General features: G+C 44.4%; 1 protein-coding gene across 5 annotated transcripts in view; it reads left to right on the top strand.

Annotated features, from left to right (window-relative positions):
• Window positions 1-14483, top strand: part of LOC135370720 (uncharacterized) — a 73966-nt gene extending 59483 nt beyond the window's left edge. For 3 of the 5 annotated variants that reach the window (XM_064604533.1, XM_064604530.1, XM_064604532.1), the window contains one exon: window positions 13485-13712. In XM_064604533.1, coding sequence (XP_064460603.1) covers window positions 13485-13625 — 141 coding nt within the window. In that variant the 3' untranslated portion in view covers window positions 13626-13712. Of the gene's footprint in view, window positions 1-13484; window positions 13713-14161 lie in introns of those variants that run through there. The other 2 variants (XM_064604534.1, XM_064604531.1) reach the window with 1 other exon arrangement.
• The last annotated feature ends 1637 nt before the right edge of the window (window positions 14484-16120 follow it).

Here is a 16120-nt window from a genome sequence, read left to right as displayed (position 1 = left end):
AAAAGCACACGCATGCACGCACAGAGGACAACGCATTAAACACACGGAGCGCTCAGGACTAATCGTAGCGTTACCGCACATCGCTCGAAGCTCAACGTCTAACACAAGACGGCAGCAACAAGATATTAGCGAAGGGTAAAAATTGCAACACTACTGAACAAGTCCAGACATGCGACATCGCATAACAAACACTGCTCATCTGGCGGAAAAGGCCCTACGCCTGCGCGCGGATCATCATAGAGCATACACAACTTCATTTTTCTATTTCGCGTAAACTAAACCGGTCTGCTTGGAAACGACGTACAAATTTTCGATATGGGAGCAGAGAAATAAGAAATTTCTACTCCGTGCTCAGATACCAGCATTCTGCTAAAAAAACTGCCCCCCCAAAATTGAGCACCTGCTTACTCGTCAAATATCGAACACCCAGCAAATCAAACAAACAACCCCACTCCACTGATTAGAACACTATTCAGCTTTTATGCAGGAGGCTTCCTTCAACATAAAAGTAGATGAAAATAAGAAAAGAGCAGCGAAAAATTACACGCACTTTTGCTCGCATAGCTATAAGAGAAAACATAAATAAATAACGACGCACACGCTAATAAACTGTGACAAAGACACCCATTTCTGCTATCAGATAATTATTGCATAATGCTAAATACTCATTTGCATTGTCCCTGCGTGAAGAAAGCACAGGACAGGGATACACAATTTATCTTAAGCGAGAAGGGAAAGTCACTTCTAATCGAACAGCTTAATACCATAAAGTCTGAATTTTTGCAAAGAAAATAAAGCTTGAACAGCGCTACGGACGTGTTAACAAACACATACTAACAAACAAACAAACACTTCTATTCATTTCTACTGATAAAGGCGTAAACCACACTACAAGAACAAAGCACACTGCTTCAGGAAAGCGTATCAAATGCAACGCATCAGGACCGGCTCTCATAAAATACCTTGCCCAAAACAAAGACTTCACCAGGTTCGCGAGGCAATTCCATTAAAAATGCTCTCGGTCTATCCTACAGATAGCAACGCAAGCGCTGCTACCGTTATTTTTTAACCACTATTCACGCAATAGTACATAAATGTATCACTAGCTGTCACATGAAAAGGCACACACAAAGAACTTGCTTGTCAAGTGGGATCCCTGGTTCAGAAAAGCGTGCACACACAGACACACACTCACATTTTCACACTCACAAACACAGTCTATTCTCACAACCACATCAATCCATATTATTCCTCAGGTCAATAATTATCCTACCACCATCAAAAGATGGCTCACTCTTGTATGCGATCGCAAAGCGGTAGGTCCTCGTTCCGGATGTAATAGGTATCGCCACTCGACCCGACGCGAGGACCAAAAAAAGAAAGGAATGCACGTTTCGCTATACCTCACGAAGAAAACGGTGCCGGTGCTTCTACGCAGCTATCATCACACAGGAGTGAATTGTCTTCTTCGTTTTCCTTTTATTTTCTTGCACCCATATATTTTGCAAGAATACCATAGAGACCCAACAGAGCAGTGCGCTCCCAAGTAGTACTCTACATACACTCTACAGCCAGGAAATGACGTCAAACAGGAAAAGACGTCATCAAGGACGTATGACGTCACTCCAGGCCGCAGCCGCTCCGCCCTCATATCAGTGGATAAGATAGTTAATCGGTGGATACACTATCTAGTGACATCACATAGTTAACTCTTAGTGATATGATATCAATGATAACATTAAACAATGACATCGCATAGTTAATCTTAGTGATATGATATCAATGATAACATAAAACAATAATGACGTCATGGTGAAACAAACTAGCGAATCGAACTTGGGTCCTTTAGATTGTCAGACGAGCAGCTCAAGCCACTGGGCCATAGGCTCTACATGTTACTTGCGTCGCTAATCAGGATAGAATTGTGTGGGGTGGAGACGTCGTTTGATTTCTTTTACGCCAGGTGGCGTCATGGGGAGTTGAGTCGTTCATCTAGAGATGGCAGCACTTCCAGCAAATTACCGCCGTTCAACAGATGGCGCTACCTGCGCCCCCCCCAATTTTAAAATTTCGCGCCCATTTCACTTCGCTCTTGGTTTAGAAGAACTCCTCACGATCATGTTGTTTTCATTTTAGAAAAGAAAAACAATGGCGAGTCAGTTCTATGTCAACTTACTGTCAAACGCCTCGAGTGATGTATTTCCTAATAACACAATGAGCAAGTTCAGAGTTAAACTAGCTCAGCCAGTGCAATTAGATGGAAAGTGGGAGGTTGCTCTGGCGGAGGTGAATATCCCATTTGCAATTAATAATGTCACAGATATCGTTAATGGTATATCGGAGACTAGCCTCTTCGGTGGCATAACCACGACAGGGCAAGTTAAGTTTCTTGCGGCGAGAAAACCATTATTGTACCTTTTCGTCAACTTCTAACGAAAACACTTCAAAAACCAAGCCAAATAATACGAGTCAGTGGGCATTATGAAATACAACTTCCACTAAATACTGGTATGGAATTAAGTTCAACTCTCTCTGCTAAGCTTGGCCTTCCTGAAAAGATTATCGGTTCTTCGGAATGGATTGAAGGCCAGCCAGTAAAAGTATTGAAATATCAGGTGGACACTGAAGGAGAAGTCACCCTAATCACGTATCGTTCACGTCAAACCAAATACGAAGTTCCAGAAGGGTATTATGAGTCAGGGAAGGACCTCGCCGAATGCGATAAATCACGCATTATCGGGCAAACTTACACCTACCAGAAGATGCTAGTCTCATATTTTACAATCCCTATAATGGAGTTTGTCAACTGGAACGTCGCAATGAGGGTTACGTTACATTTCACCCATATTTAGCTCTGATGCTTGGATTTGGAAACGAACAACCTTCTCCAGTTTCTCAGTTGCTCAGCGTGATGTCTGCCTCTTCCCCACGCAAAATTACATTTCGTTTACAGCGATATCACCGAAAGTGAAGCTGTAGGGATATAACCGCAACCCCTTCTTCGACTTCTCCCATTTAGACTGCAGAGTCGGAATGAGGTTATGTCCTACTCTTTCACAAATCTTTACTATAAAATATGTGACTGTCAAGGAGCTGACTAGCATTCAAATCGAACTGGCAAACGAGATAGGTGATTTCATTCCCTTCATTGCTGGTTCTAGTCTTGTGGGAGTAACATTACATTTTCGAAAATGCATATAACTCAGACACCCTGTTGTATATCGCATTTCGGCAGCGGTAAATGAGGATCAACCATTGCCACATTACTCAGCTCCTCTTTATCAAGTTGGATCTGGCTTTTTTTCTGAGTTGGTGCAGCGGTTTTATACATATACTGACTAAACAAGTAGCGCCCTATGTAGTCGGAAACTTCTTGACACAGGACGTCACATAGCGGAGGAAGTGAAACAGGGGAACAACGTTTGGAGGAGGCACTAAGGAAAGGGGTTGGTCGCACCATCCATTCAACTCGTGACGAGTTGCTGCATAGACTCAGAGGGAAGGGTAGGAAACGTAATAAAAGCAAGGGCAACAGAATTGATCGATCAGTAAAACCAACGAAGAAACGAAGAAAGGTTGACTTTTTCACCTGAGGAAAAAAGATGTCTACCATCGCCTTAGTACATAAAAATTCTTGCTTCTGCACAACGAATCAGTTGGACCTGTTTTCTGTTCACCGACAAAACTTTTCTCTGGAGAAGTCAGAATATGTGGAGTTTTTCCCCATTTCTGCACCTACCTCGAGCGGTTGTGATTGAATTAATGTTCCAGGTCTCGGTGGCGGCTTCTTTGATCTCCAGTCGAGTTTCTTACACATTCAATGTAGAGTTGTGCGTAAAAATGAGACGCAGCATTGACTACAACTGGCAGTACAGTGACAAATGACAACGTTATTCCTGTACAAGCATTTGCATCTTCTCTCTTTCATCATGTCCACATTTATCTTAATTCGACTCTGGTATCTAATTTCGAACATTATGCCTATCGTTCTTACTTGGACATTGTTACAAATGCAAACAATGTTACTCAAACTCACACCTGTCTGCAATGCTTTACGAACCAGATCCAGTGGGAGAATCTGAAATTTTGCTATCCCCAACGAAGCAAAAGGACTTTTCGCACGCTATAAACGCACCAAAGGATCAACTCTCTGTGATCTTTATTCTCCTATCTTTAGCGACATCTGTCAGCAAGAGAAATTTGTCCTTAATAACACCGAATTCGAGTGGTGCTAAGACAAGCACTGACGAATTTAGGACTCCTCTCTGGTCCCAGCGAGGACTGAAAAGCATACAATAGAGTTTTCTCGAATTGTGCTCTAGCCTCCGACGTGTGCAGGTTTCTCCAAGCGTGCTCGTTGGCCATTGAAAGAAGACTTCAAACGACACCCGCCACATACCTTCTTCGAGGTTTAGAGATTAAGTATAGGACAAATCGCTCCAAACCAATCTCAGGTGATATTTGATGATCTCTATAGTGAACGAGTTCCTTCTAAGTTGACCGTATTGATGGTCAGAGTGAAGCATATCAGGGTCATAGAGAACAGAACCCTTTTAAGCTTGAAAATTTTAAACCTCAAAGAGCAGTGCTCGACGTTGGCGGTCAACACTACACCGACGACTTCGACTTTCAACGAGACATCTATGCAAAGGGATACATGAATTTGCTTCACAAACTTAAGAGCAAGGATATACCTCTAGCTCCGGCTGCATATGCAAAAGAGACATTTATGCTTTATTATCACCTCACACCGGATGTGAACTGCAGTCACGAAGTCCAGTGCTTCAAGCTAATGTACATAATAATCAAGCACTCTTTGAAGACATTACTATTTCGTTTCAATTTTTTTTTTGTTTTAGTTCTTAACATGTGTCGCTATCATTCCATGCTCGCCTCTTCGGAAAAGTGATGAAAAGCAGACGACACTGGATCTCTTCCTTTGCGAAAGCAGATTTCGAAAGTGCTACCCACGCTCTACTTTGCAAAGGAAAAAAGAAAAAAAAGGTTAACGAAGAGTTTGCGGACCGTGAGTAACGAGGATGTTGACTGCAACGATGTAACACGAAGACATATGCATGGAGCGATCACGTGGAAGGAAAAGATGTAACACGATGTCGAATGCGCAAAAGTTGTCAAGCGGAACGAAGTGAGATTAGGCTAGCGATGAGTTTGCGGAAAGAGGTGATTAGTGTCTATGACGTCTACAAGGCACGCTGTTGTCACGTGGAAGTTGTCAATAAAAGTATGGGAAAGAAAACCTTAACATAAAGATGGCTGAAACATTCAACAGAACTCCTAGCACAGCGTCGAATCCAGAGAGGGGGGCAGTCATGTGGCCTGCCTGTCAAATCCTGATGTTCTCGCCATCACTGCGAGCCCCTCTCTGGTGAGACTGAGCTTTGCTCAATGTTCATAGCATCCGAGTTCATGTAGCATTCACGGAAATGCAGTACGAACGGTTCATGATTGTCTCCGTCACTTCCCCATACCGTCTGGCTCACTGTAGAAACTTCAGCGGCTCGTCGGCATCATGTGTAGAGCGACTTTGCTCCTCATCGGAGCGAGACAGCCTTTCTAAGACTCTCTCATGCAACGGGAAAGTTGTCCTACAACTTCATCAGACAAGACTTGAGTGTGATGACCTCCTTTTGTCGGAAAACCTCCGCAAAGAGACCAGTGATCTGTTGGACTTTCTGTTCGCTTTGGATATCACCAACACAAAATCAACATTGCCTCATCGTCATCCTCACACGGTATGTGGATCGACTTAATTTAAATGTCGATTCGATGCTGTGTTAGGTTGACTGTGTCATGTAACGTCAATAGAAGGAATATTTATCCCTACAGCGAGACATGTGTGTAATAGTCTTACAATATGTCCGTTACTTACTTTGCATAACACAGTGAATTAGAGTATGAAAATCCAAATGTCAACGAAGCTCAACTGTTTTGTAAACTAGAGTAGCACTATGCTTTGCTCATTCTTTGAAATGACTATAGACTTGAAAGATAACTGTGATCTAACTGTTATAATAAAATAAGTCATGAAAAGCGAATGAATTTGTTCTTTTTTTTATACTCGTTATTTTTTACTGTTTCGTTAGGTATGGAGAAAAATTTACAATAATGTTTTTCTCCCACATTTTGCTTGCTCTCTCATGCTTACAGTATCGAGGAGGGGCTCTCCTCGTGTTATTGTTAATTGCAAATGGAATATTCATCTCAGTCAGAGCAACCTGCCACTTTCGATCTAATTGCACTGAGTGAGCGAGTTAAATTCTAAACTTGCTCCTTGTGTTACTAAGAAATACATCACTCGAGCCGTTTGACAGTAAACTGACGTAGAAGTGCTTTCGTAATTTTTTTTTTGAACGAAATCATCGTGAGGAGTCTAATGGACTAATGGCGGGAATTTTTTTAATTCGTCATAGCTTCATCTGTTGAGGCAAAAGTGAATTCGCCATCTGTTTAAAATGTCAGAAAAGGCGGGCAATTTAAAATATGCTGTAAGCTGTTGAACATGACACAAAAATGGCGCAAGTAGCGCCATCTGTTGAATGGCGGTAAATTTGCTGGAAGTGTTGCCATGTCTAGATGAACGAACTCAACTCCCATGACGCCACCTGGCGTAAAAGAAATCAAACGACCTCTCCACCCCACACATTCTATTCTGATTAGCGACGCAAGTAAACATGTAGAGCCCGTAGCCCAGTGGCGTAAGATGCTCGTCTGACAACCTAAAGGACCCAAGTTCGATTCCTAGTGTGTTTCACCATGATGTCATTATTGTTACTTAATCTTATCATTGATATCATATCACTAAGATTAACTATGTGACGTCACTGATTAACTATCTTATCCACTGACCAAACTGATGAGGGCGGAGCGGCTGCGGCCTGGAGTGACGTCATACGTCCTTGATGACGTCATTTCCTGTTTGACGTCATTCCTGGCTGTAGAGTTAATCTATAGTACTACTCTCCCATCAACGCCCTTGGGCTGACCTTACACACCCGAAGCCTTTTCTGAATACATTCTGCTGGCGCTGGATAAAAAGATTTATCGCCAGGGTACAACAATGTCAGCTCTGCTTCCGTTTAAGTGATAAAACAGTGCGCCCGAACCGCGCCCGCGGCCCGTTCTCGCGGTTTGAACACGCGACGCGCGCGATTCCCGTGCGAGCAGAACGCGGGCCCTGTGGTTTGGTCCGTTACCGTTTCCCCGAGCAGGTGCACTGTTTTATCACTTAAACGGAAGCAGAGCTGACATTGTTGTCAGCTCACTGAATAGAAGTGTTTGTTTGTTTGTTAGTATGTGTTTGTTAACACGTTCGTAGCGCTGTCAAGCTTTATTTTTCTTTGCAAAAATTTCAGACTTTGTGGTATTAAGCTGTTCGATTAGAAGTGACTTTCCCTGCTCGCTAAGATAAATTGTGTATCCCTGTCCTGTGCTTTCTTCACGCAGGGACAATGCAAATGAGTATTTAGCATTATGCAATAATTATCTGATAGCAGAAATGGGTGTCTTTGTCACAGTTTATTAGCGTGTTGCGTTGTTATTTATTTTTTTTCTCTTATAGCTATGCGAGCAAAAGTGCGTGTAATTTTTCGCTGCTCTTTTCTTATTTTCTCTACTTTTATGCTGAAGAAAGCCTCCTGCGTAAAAGCTGAATAGTGTTCTATCAGTGGAAGTGGGGTTGTTTGTTTGATTTTGTTGGGTGTTCGATATCTTGACGAAGTAAGCAGTGCTTAATTTTGCAGTTTTTTGAGCAGAAATGCTGGTATCTGAGCACGGAGTAGAAATTTCTATATTTCTCTGCTCCCTAAAAAAAATTGTACGTCGTTTTCCAAGCAGACCGCGTTTAGTTTACGCAAAATGGAAAAAAAATGAAGTTGTGTATGCTCTATGATGATCCACCGCAGGCTTAGGCTTTTCCACGATAAGCAGTGTTTTGTATGCGATGTCGCATGTCTGGACTTGTTCAGTAGTGTTGCAATTTTTACCCTTCGCCAATATCTTGTTGCTGTCATCCTGTGTTAGACGTTGAGCTTCGTAGCGATGTGCGGTAACGCTACGATATTCCTGAGCGCTCCGTGTTTCAATGCGTTGTCCTCTGTGCGTGCATGCGTGTGCTTTTTTCCTGATTTGTGACGTCATCATGGCATGTCTGGACTTGTTTAGCAGTGTTGCAGTTCTTCCCGCTGCTAGTATCTTGTCGGTGCCATGTTGTGCTAGCCGCGTGGGCGATGTGTGGTGACCTGAGGTCTTAAGCCTTTTCCCTGCTCACACTAAGGAAATTTGTGTATCCCTGTCCTGTGCTTCTTTACGCAAGGGCAATGCGTCTGTGTATGTGGCACTATCAGATACCAGACATGAGAGTCTTTTTCTTAGTTTATTAGCATATGCTTCAGGTTTTTTAAGTCAAGCACAAGTGCGCGCATTTTTCGCTGCTCTCTTCTCAAATCACCGATTTTACGCAGAGGAAAGTCGCATGATACAGCTGAGAAGAGGGTTTCTCTGATTGTTGTTAAATGTTGTTAGGAGCTCGGTATGTTGAGGAAGTCAGCTGTTAGAGGTATCCGTGAAGAATTGCTTGCATCTGAGCGCAGGATAGGAATTCCTGAAGCACGGCACCCTCAGTGTAATTAATTATTTTGGATGTGAGTCGTCTTCACTGCATGACAAGGCTGAAATGGGAAGAGTGAACAAATGGAGCGCTTCATTAATAGCGATCCAAGTAATAGGGCATTATAGTTTCCATAGAAAGTAGAATTTTAATCGGCTCCTAAAAATTATAGTTTTGTAGTAGTTTTTCTAAACTGCAAGCAAATAATCATTATATGGTGGGAATGCCATCATGTCCCGTAAATGCGTTCTGTCTAGTCCTCCGTCGAGCGCGAATGGAATTTTGCCCCCCAGCTTTCGCGCCTTTTTTGCTCGCAGGTGTAGCCTCAGACAATGAGTATACGAGCATAGAAAGGGTCGTGTATTACATAAGCCTGGTGATGATGTTGAGTGGACTCACTTATTATTTTAAAAGAGCTTTTTGTTCAATTTTAATGTAAGAATGAATATCATTAAGAGTAGGACAAAGGAAATAATATTGCGATTCAATAAATAATAGGAGTCTTTGTCTTTGCCTCTGTCTTCTTCAGGCAGGATGTGATGACGTCACGCAGTCTGTAGCAATGCATTGACCGTTACTGGAAAAAAGTGTAACAATAGAAAAATGGTATGTATCGTCTTGGACGGATTTATGATGAGCACCGTTTTTTTAATAAGAGGAGTGCGTGTGCTTAGAAATAGTTTGATGTTGGTTTTTTGCTTTGTTCAAGTGTTTCTCTTTGCTTTTTTCCCCCTTGTTGTCTGTCTGACATGCCCTGGCCTGTTCTGTCATGTTTTCCTTCTATATGTAGTTTTTTTTCTTTTTGACAAGGAACATCCTTGACGATAGTGCTGCCTTGAATGGGAGTAGTGCTTTTCTTAATAATTTTGTGATTCATTTAGTTCAGAGAGTAACCGCAAGGGGGACAGGTGCATGGCTTTATCCAGTCGAGGAACAAAGCGACATTATTCAGTTAGCTGCCAGGCTCTCGGAAGGGATGGACATGTCTCGATTAGCTCGTTGTATGTAGGCATTGAAGGTGTTAGGATATTTTGTTCTTTTGAAAGTCTAATTTAGAAAGACTTTGGGAATGAAATGCTTAATTCCTACAATCTCCTCTCATGTATGGTGCTCCTCTGCAATAGTTCCCTATGCAATCATTATAGTAGAATAAAGGAAATAATCTTGGGATAGTGATTCAATAAGTAACAGGTCCCCTGTCTAGAGCGTAAGCGTTTAGCCACGCACCTGCATGATGACGTCATACCGCGATACTATTGTTTCAGGTTGACCTTGTCTAGAGGAGCATTAGTGAAAAAAAACAGTGTAGCCCTGAGACAATAGGATGACGTCACGACCAATGAGAATGGCCTGCAGGGGGCGCAAGGATTAACTTCTCGCTTGGACACTGGCGGGTGTAGACACATTAATTCTGATCCTAGCAATTGCGTTGATCATCAGTGGAAGAGCGTAGCTTAGGTGGGGTTCTGTCTGCCTCTGATGGGGTGCGGATGTGTGGTTCGTCACTGGTGAATGATGTTCGATGATGCAGGTGGATTTTGTGATGAGCGGATTTACAATGAGGGAATGTAATGTATGTGTCCCATGATAGTGAGTGTCTTTTCACTCTGTTCAAGTGTTTGTTTTCCTGTGTTGCCCAACAGTCGTGCGATTTGTCTGACGTGTCCTGACATGCCCCAATATGCATGCTTTCCTTTGTTGACGCTTTGTATTTTTTCTTTTGACAAGGAACATTCTTGTCTTGACGATGTCGATGGTGCTGCCCTGAGTGGGAATAGTGCTATTCTTAATAATTTCGCGATTAAACTAGTTCAGAAATCAACCTCAAGAGGGACAGATGCATGATTTTATAGAGGCGAAAAAGCATTACGACTCAGTTCCGTGCCTGGCTGTCGGATAGAGTAGACGCATCGTTCTGCGCTCCTTGTTACCCGTACTCTGTGTATTATTTGTTGAGTGCCTAGTCCTCTTATTAGCCATAGATGGAGTTACGTGTTAGGATATTTTGTTCTTTTGCAAGTCTCATTTAGTAAGACTTTGGAATTCCTACGATCAGCTTTCATGCATGGTGCTCTTCTGCAATAGTTTACTATTCAATCGTTATAGAAGAATAAAGGAAATAATCTTGGGATAGTAATTCAATAAATAATAAGTCCCCTGTCTAGAGTGTACGCGTCCTTGAGCCACGCAGGTGCATGATGACGCATGCCATGGCTTCATTGGAGATTTACCTTGTCCAGTTGTGTCGACTGTGTGAAAAAAAAGCAGGGTTGCCTTGGGACATTGGGATGACGTCATGACCAATGAGCAACGCAAGAAGAGGGGACAGGAATGCTCTTCTCTCTTAGCCTCTCGCAGGTGGCCGCCGCAGGTGGCGGTAGGAGCGCGCGCGCATGCGTAGCACCCGTAGAGTGGCGCTTACGTCAGTCCAGCTCTGGCTCTCGTGGGGAGAAGACGTGCGGTAGGTCGCTCTGTTGTCACTTGATCCCTGGCTGTCGACGAGAGCGGACGCTCCGTCGCAGCGGGGAAAAAGGTGAGTGATTTACCGATGTTTGCGCATTGTTTTACCATGCCCGTGTTAAGCCTGTAGAGGAGGTGGTGTCCCTCTACATGAGTCCTGACCGGCGATGATGGAATGTCCCAACGGGCAGATGGTCGTGGCCTCACGCTAGGACGGTGCCGGTAGAACTGCTGTGCCAGCGCCGTAGCGCGTGGCAGCAGAGGCACGTCGTCATCGTCGTCACCGGGCCGCCACATCACTCCCCCCCTCAGACGCGGATCGGTGCATGCGGTTGACATCCGCGTCGATACCACGAAGAGGAGGATGAATGACGGCTCGTAGATGGTGGACGGCTGGGCGTACGGCTTGTGCTTGATGCAGCAGCAGCGGGATGGCGGGAACAAGAGTGCTGCGATCCGGGCGGGTTCCAGAGATGAGTTGAGAGTGCTGAGTGGTTGGGTGCTTGAGTGCGTTGCTGATTGTCTGCCGAGTGCGTTGAATGTTGAGTTGCTGAGCGTTGATTGTTGCTGAGTGAATGCGTTGAGTTGCGTTGCTGAGAGTTGATTGTTGCTGGGTGAGTGGAATGCTGAGTGGGCGACAGTACCGCGACCGGTACGACAGCGTGAATGCCGGTTGCCGCCAGAGGAGTGCCGGGGAGGTCCATCATGAAGCAGGTGGAGGCCGGAAAGTCAGCTTCCTGTGGTCTCCCTGCGGGTCCCCGGTGGAACAGTGGTCCCGGTGCGCCTTGCCTGCTAGAGGGTGGCTCGTTGCTGGTTTGCCGCCGAAAAATTTAGGATGTTGCAATGCCGAATTACGCCGAACATGGTGTTCATAGTTCGGGTCACCAAATGTAGAGGAGGTGGAGTTCCTCTACACGAGTCCTGACCGGCGATGATGGAATGTCCCAACGGGCAGATGGTCGTGGCCTCACGCTAGGACGGTGCCGGTAGAACTGCTGTGCCAGCGCCGTAGCGCGTGGCAGCAGAGGCACGTCGTCATCGTCGTCACCGGGCCGCCACAAGCGTTTTCTCGCCGTACGCGAATGTTTAGACTTGTTTAGTGGCGTCCAAGCCTGTTGACGCACGTTTACCGTCGTGTGGCTAGTGGTTCCCGCGTTGTGTTAGCCATGTAGTGTTCTGACGCTGTGGTTAGGCCTAGTCGATTGCCTTAAGCCTTTCCCCCCGATGTGTAGTGTTTTATCCGTGCTGTTTAGCAGTAGCGGTTAGGCCTTTTCCCCGCGCTCTGGCATGCTTAGACTTGTCGAGCAGTGTTGCCATTTTTACGTGTCGCTAGTACTTTCTTGTCCTCTGTCTTTCTCGTATAGAGCTACGATGATGGCGCTATCTGGTGTGATGCCTTGGAACTAGCTTGCCATCTGCTTTTGCAACCGTCGTGCCCCAGTCGCCCGCAACGGCGTGATTTCTTCAAGATGGCGTCGTTGATTTTCAAATAAATTATTTCCCACTGTCTGCTTCCTTTCTATCTAGTTTTTTATTTCCTACAAACCGAGTTTTACATTGAAAATCCACGACAAGTATTGCACTGAGTCAGGTTTGCCACAATTTAAAATTTTTAAAAATTTAAATTTAAAAACAATTTAAAGTAATTTTAAAATAATTTAGAGTAAAAAGTGCAATACTTGCCGTGGATTTTGTGTAAAACTTGGGTCGAATGATTACTACTCACGTATGCCAGCTATGAAGAGTGAATGATTACCTAGTTGTAATTCTAGTGCGCGCATGCCAGTCCGATTACTTTGTTGTAATTCCTTCATGTTCCCGATTAGCCGCGTGCGATAGTTATTATTCATTCGCTCCCTGCGATGTATTCTTACCTTGGTATGCTTGTCCTGCTTGACCACGCATGTTTATGATAAGTAGTTGATATGCATTGGTACGTTGAGCAGTGCATTTATCTTGCCCGTGGTTAGAGGTGCATGACTCTGGCAGGTCTAGTAGTGTATGTACGCCAATAATCGTGTCTGGTCATGATGGAATTCTTATATTTGCACGTGTTCGCGTTCAACAGTGGGTAGACCTTTTGCAGTTCGTAGTGTAAGTTAGCTTGTCCGCGATTTGCAGCAGTACATAGTCTTACATGCTTAGAAGAGTTTGTTGAGATTATCAGTGTATAGTCATGTAGCAATTCCCACCTGTTTGCCATGAGCTGATGCCAAGAGACATTGCTGTATACATGGGTCACTGGCATCGATATCTGCATCAAGGCTGCAGAAAACGAGACAGATTCTCATGAAGACATTCAGTGGCAGACGTGAGGGACCTTGGACCGGAGAGTCTGCTACCACAGGACATCTTTTACATCACATGATGCCGACCTTTCTGGGCTTGCTTTTTTCAGGCATTGTTTCAACTGCTGAGCTTCACCATTTCAACTCTTGCTGTTTCCATCTTGGCTTCTGGCAGCTCTGCAATGCTCCGGGTCCGCTTGGCCCAGGTTCATTGCCCCAGGCACACTGGTGTTAAACCCATTTACGAATAAAAGATCTCGTGGAAGATCTCTCTTGCAGTTTGTTCACAATGGCGTAACTATGCAGTGTCATGCGGGCACATATTTCGCTCATGTGAAAAGGCGTCCACTGACTGAGTGGGATACAGGTTGCCATTCTTCATGCCGTCAGCGCTAACTGCGGCAATATGTTGCATCGATGGCAAATACTTGCTGAAATAAAAAGATAGATTGATCTAAAACCTGCATTATTTCGTCCAATTCTGTGTTTTGTTCGGCGTGTGTCGCTTACATTTGGCGGCCCTAGATGATGCTGAAGCATTAGAAATCTGAAGACTCGTTAGGATGAACTAAGCAGTAGTAGAATCAGGTTGTAGATCAACACCCAAGGGTAAGATAGCAAAAGAAATTTGAAATAATTTGCTGCTTTGTGCAGTATTCGTGCGGGGACAACAGATCCGGTTATTTGTAGCATAAATGAGTGATGGAGTAGTCTCGTAATCATTATAAAAAGCATTAAGGTTGTGAAAAATCTAGCCAGTCTGTTAAGAGGGTGATACGCTTTACAGGTGCAAACAATGACAGGTACTCTAGTGGGGGAGATAATCATAGAAGGAAAGAGGGCAGACTGCATTAGCATCTCATTTCCCGAAAACCTGGACATCCTCATCAAAGGGATCTGTCATCGGCTGCGCAATTTTTAGTCTTAAGTAATTTTGTCGGTAGGGCGTCTTCTCTTTACACCATTTCAATGATTAGTTTTAAAGGGACGGTCTCGTACAGCCGGGCGATTCCGAAACTTAGCCAAAACTAGTTTCACGAGTGCTGTACACATACAACCGTCAAAAGTTTCATTCGGCATAACCAAGTCCTTTCGAGCAATCTGTCAAAACGTGCGTAAGAGCAGACGACGAAAGCTGCGCTTCTCTCATGCATACGCCACGTATGACGTCGCCCTGCGGGTCCGTCGTCGTTGTCATGGTAACTGTAACTTGCAGAAGCACCTTGGGTTGAGTAATCCCTTTGCTCTCGAAATGGGGACACTCAGGCATATACACCCGCGAGCGGAGAATGTAGTCCCAGCATTGACTGTGGGGTCTCCCATAATGTTGCGCACAATCGGATCCGTGGAAGTAAGTCACGTGTTTTCTTTCCGCGAGTATTTAATGCGGTTTTTAAATAAACACGCACTCCTTCTCCATGGACGTCGTCAGCGACACTTCATTTCGAAGCATGATCAGTGTACAACGGGGAGTGCAATGGAAGCGCGCGTAATATATTTTTGGTCGGAGCTGTAATGCGACCGCGCGCGCCGATGGCCAGTGACTTCAGATTTGTGATTGTGGATGGGGTTGTTCTGCGACTTTTAACTTGTCTCTGAGGATTAACATAGCTATTCTGAACCACCATGCTTGCCACTACTTTTAATGCGCGTTTTTCACCTGAGAACTGAAAGAAAATGTACGAGAGTTGCCGCGGTGCCCCAGTAACTTCTGAAAGTCATCTGCTCACGCCGATGCACTAGCGCGCGCAAAAGCAGACGAGTTCGGTATCCTATCACGGACTTACCCGCAGGGCGACGTGGCCGTTCTTATTGTTGCCAACACAGATAGCGGCTAGCTCTGCAATCTTTATCGATTTAATTCGGTTATTTATAACTGTGGCGTGTTTTGTCGGTAAATAGCAGCATTCCATTTTCAACAAAGGGCAATCGAATGGTACACTTTATGAAAGGGGCAGGGATACGAGACCGTCCCTTTAAATTATACACAGCTAAGCTTTGTGTGAAAACTGTGTAGAAATGATGAACACCACCGAATCGAAAGTCCATCAGAGCCAATCCTAATCGTGCCGTGAGAATAATAGGCTTAGCGTAATTTCCCTTATAGGACTATCGGTTTAGTGGTCTGATGGGACCATCAGGACATACGGCTCGAATGGCTTAATGGCTTGCACAAAAGTAGAAAAATAGCAACAAATCAGAACAAGTTTCTGTGTTGTTTCCGGACACCTGTCATGATACAATTAGATGCCCTGCTTCTGGTCTTTCTTTCGTTTTCATTTCCGAGACATTTCAAATATACAGTGTGCGCAGCGTGTTGAGATGTAAAGAGAGAAAGTGGGAATAATAAGAAAAAACGCCTTCCAGGACTCAAGGACAAAAGCTGACTTAAGATGGCAGTGTCCATTTCTTTGATGAACTGGCATCAAAGTGGAAGTGGATGCAGGTACCACAAATACTATGCGTATAGCTTGTCCTCCATGGTTAGGCGATCCAAGAGTCATACTTGCTGCTGCGGTTCAAAAGAAGGGATGAGGTGTCTATTTTTGTTCTTTGACTCACACAAGCAACATTGAATAGAGGAACGGATTGGGAGGTATTCACTCAAGACGAACACAACGTCTGTGTTTCTTACTGCTGGTGGTTGAGACATTCTGTAGGTCCTTCGAGAATGGAGCTTTCGCAGTGTAATGGCGCGTTTTTTTCTCTGGCAACACTTTACTCCATCAGTGGATTCCGTAGGTCT

Source organism: Ornithodoros turicata, chromosome 10 (genome assembly GCF_037126465.1).
Source record: "Ornithodoros turicata isolate Travis chromosome 10, ASM3712646v1, whole genome shotgun sequence".
Classification (NCBI taxonomy): domain Eukaryota; kingdom Metazoa; phylum Arthropoda; class Arachnida; order Ixodida; family Argasidae; genus Ornithodoros; species Ornithodoros turicata.
Note: the sequence above shows the minus strand (reverse complement) of the source record. Positions and strands in the feature narration are given on the sequence as shown.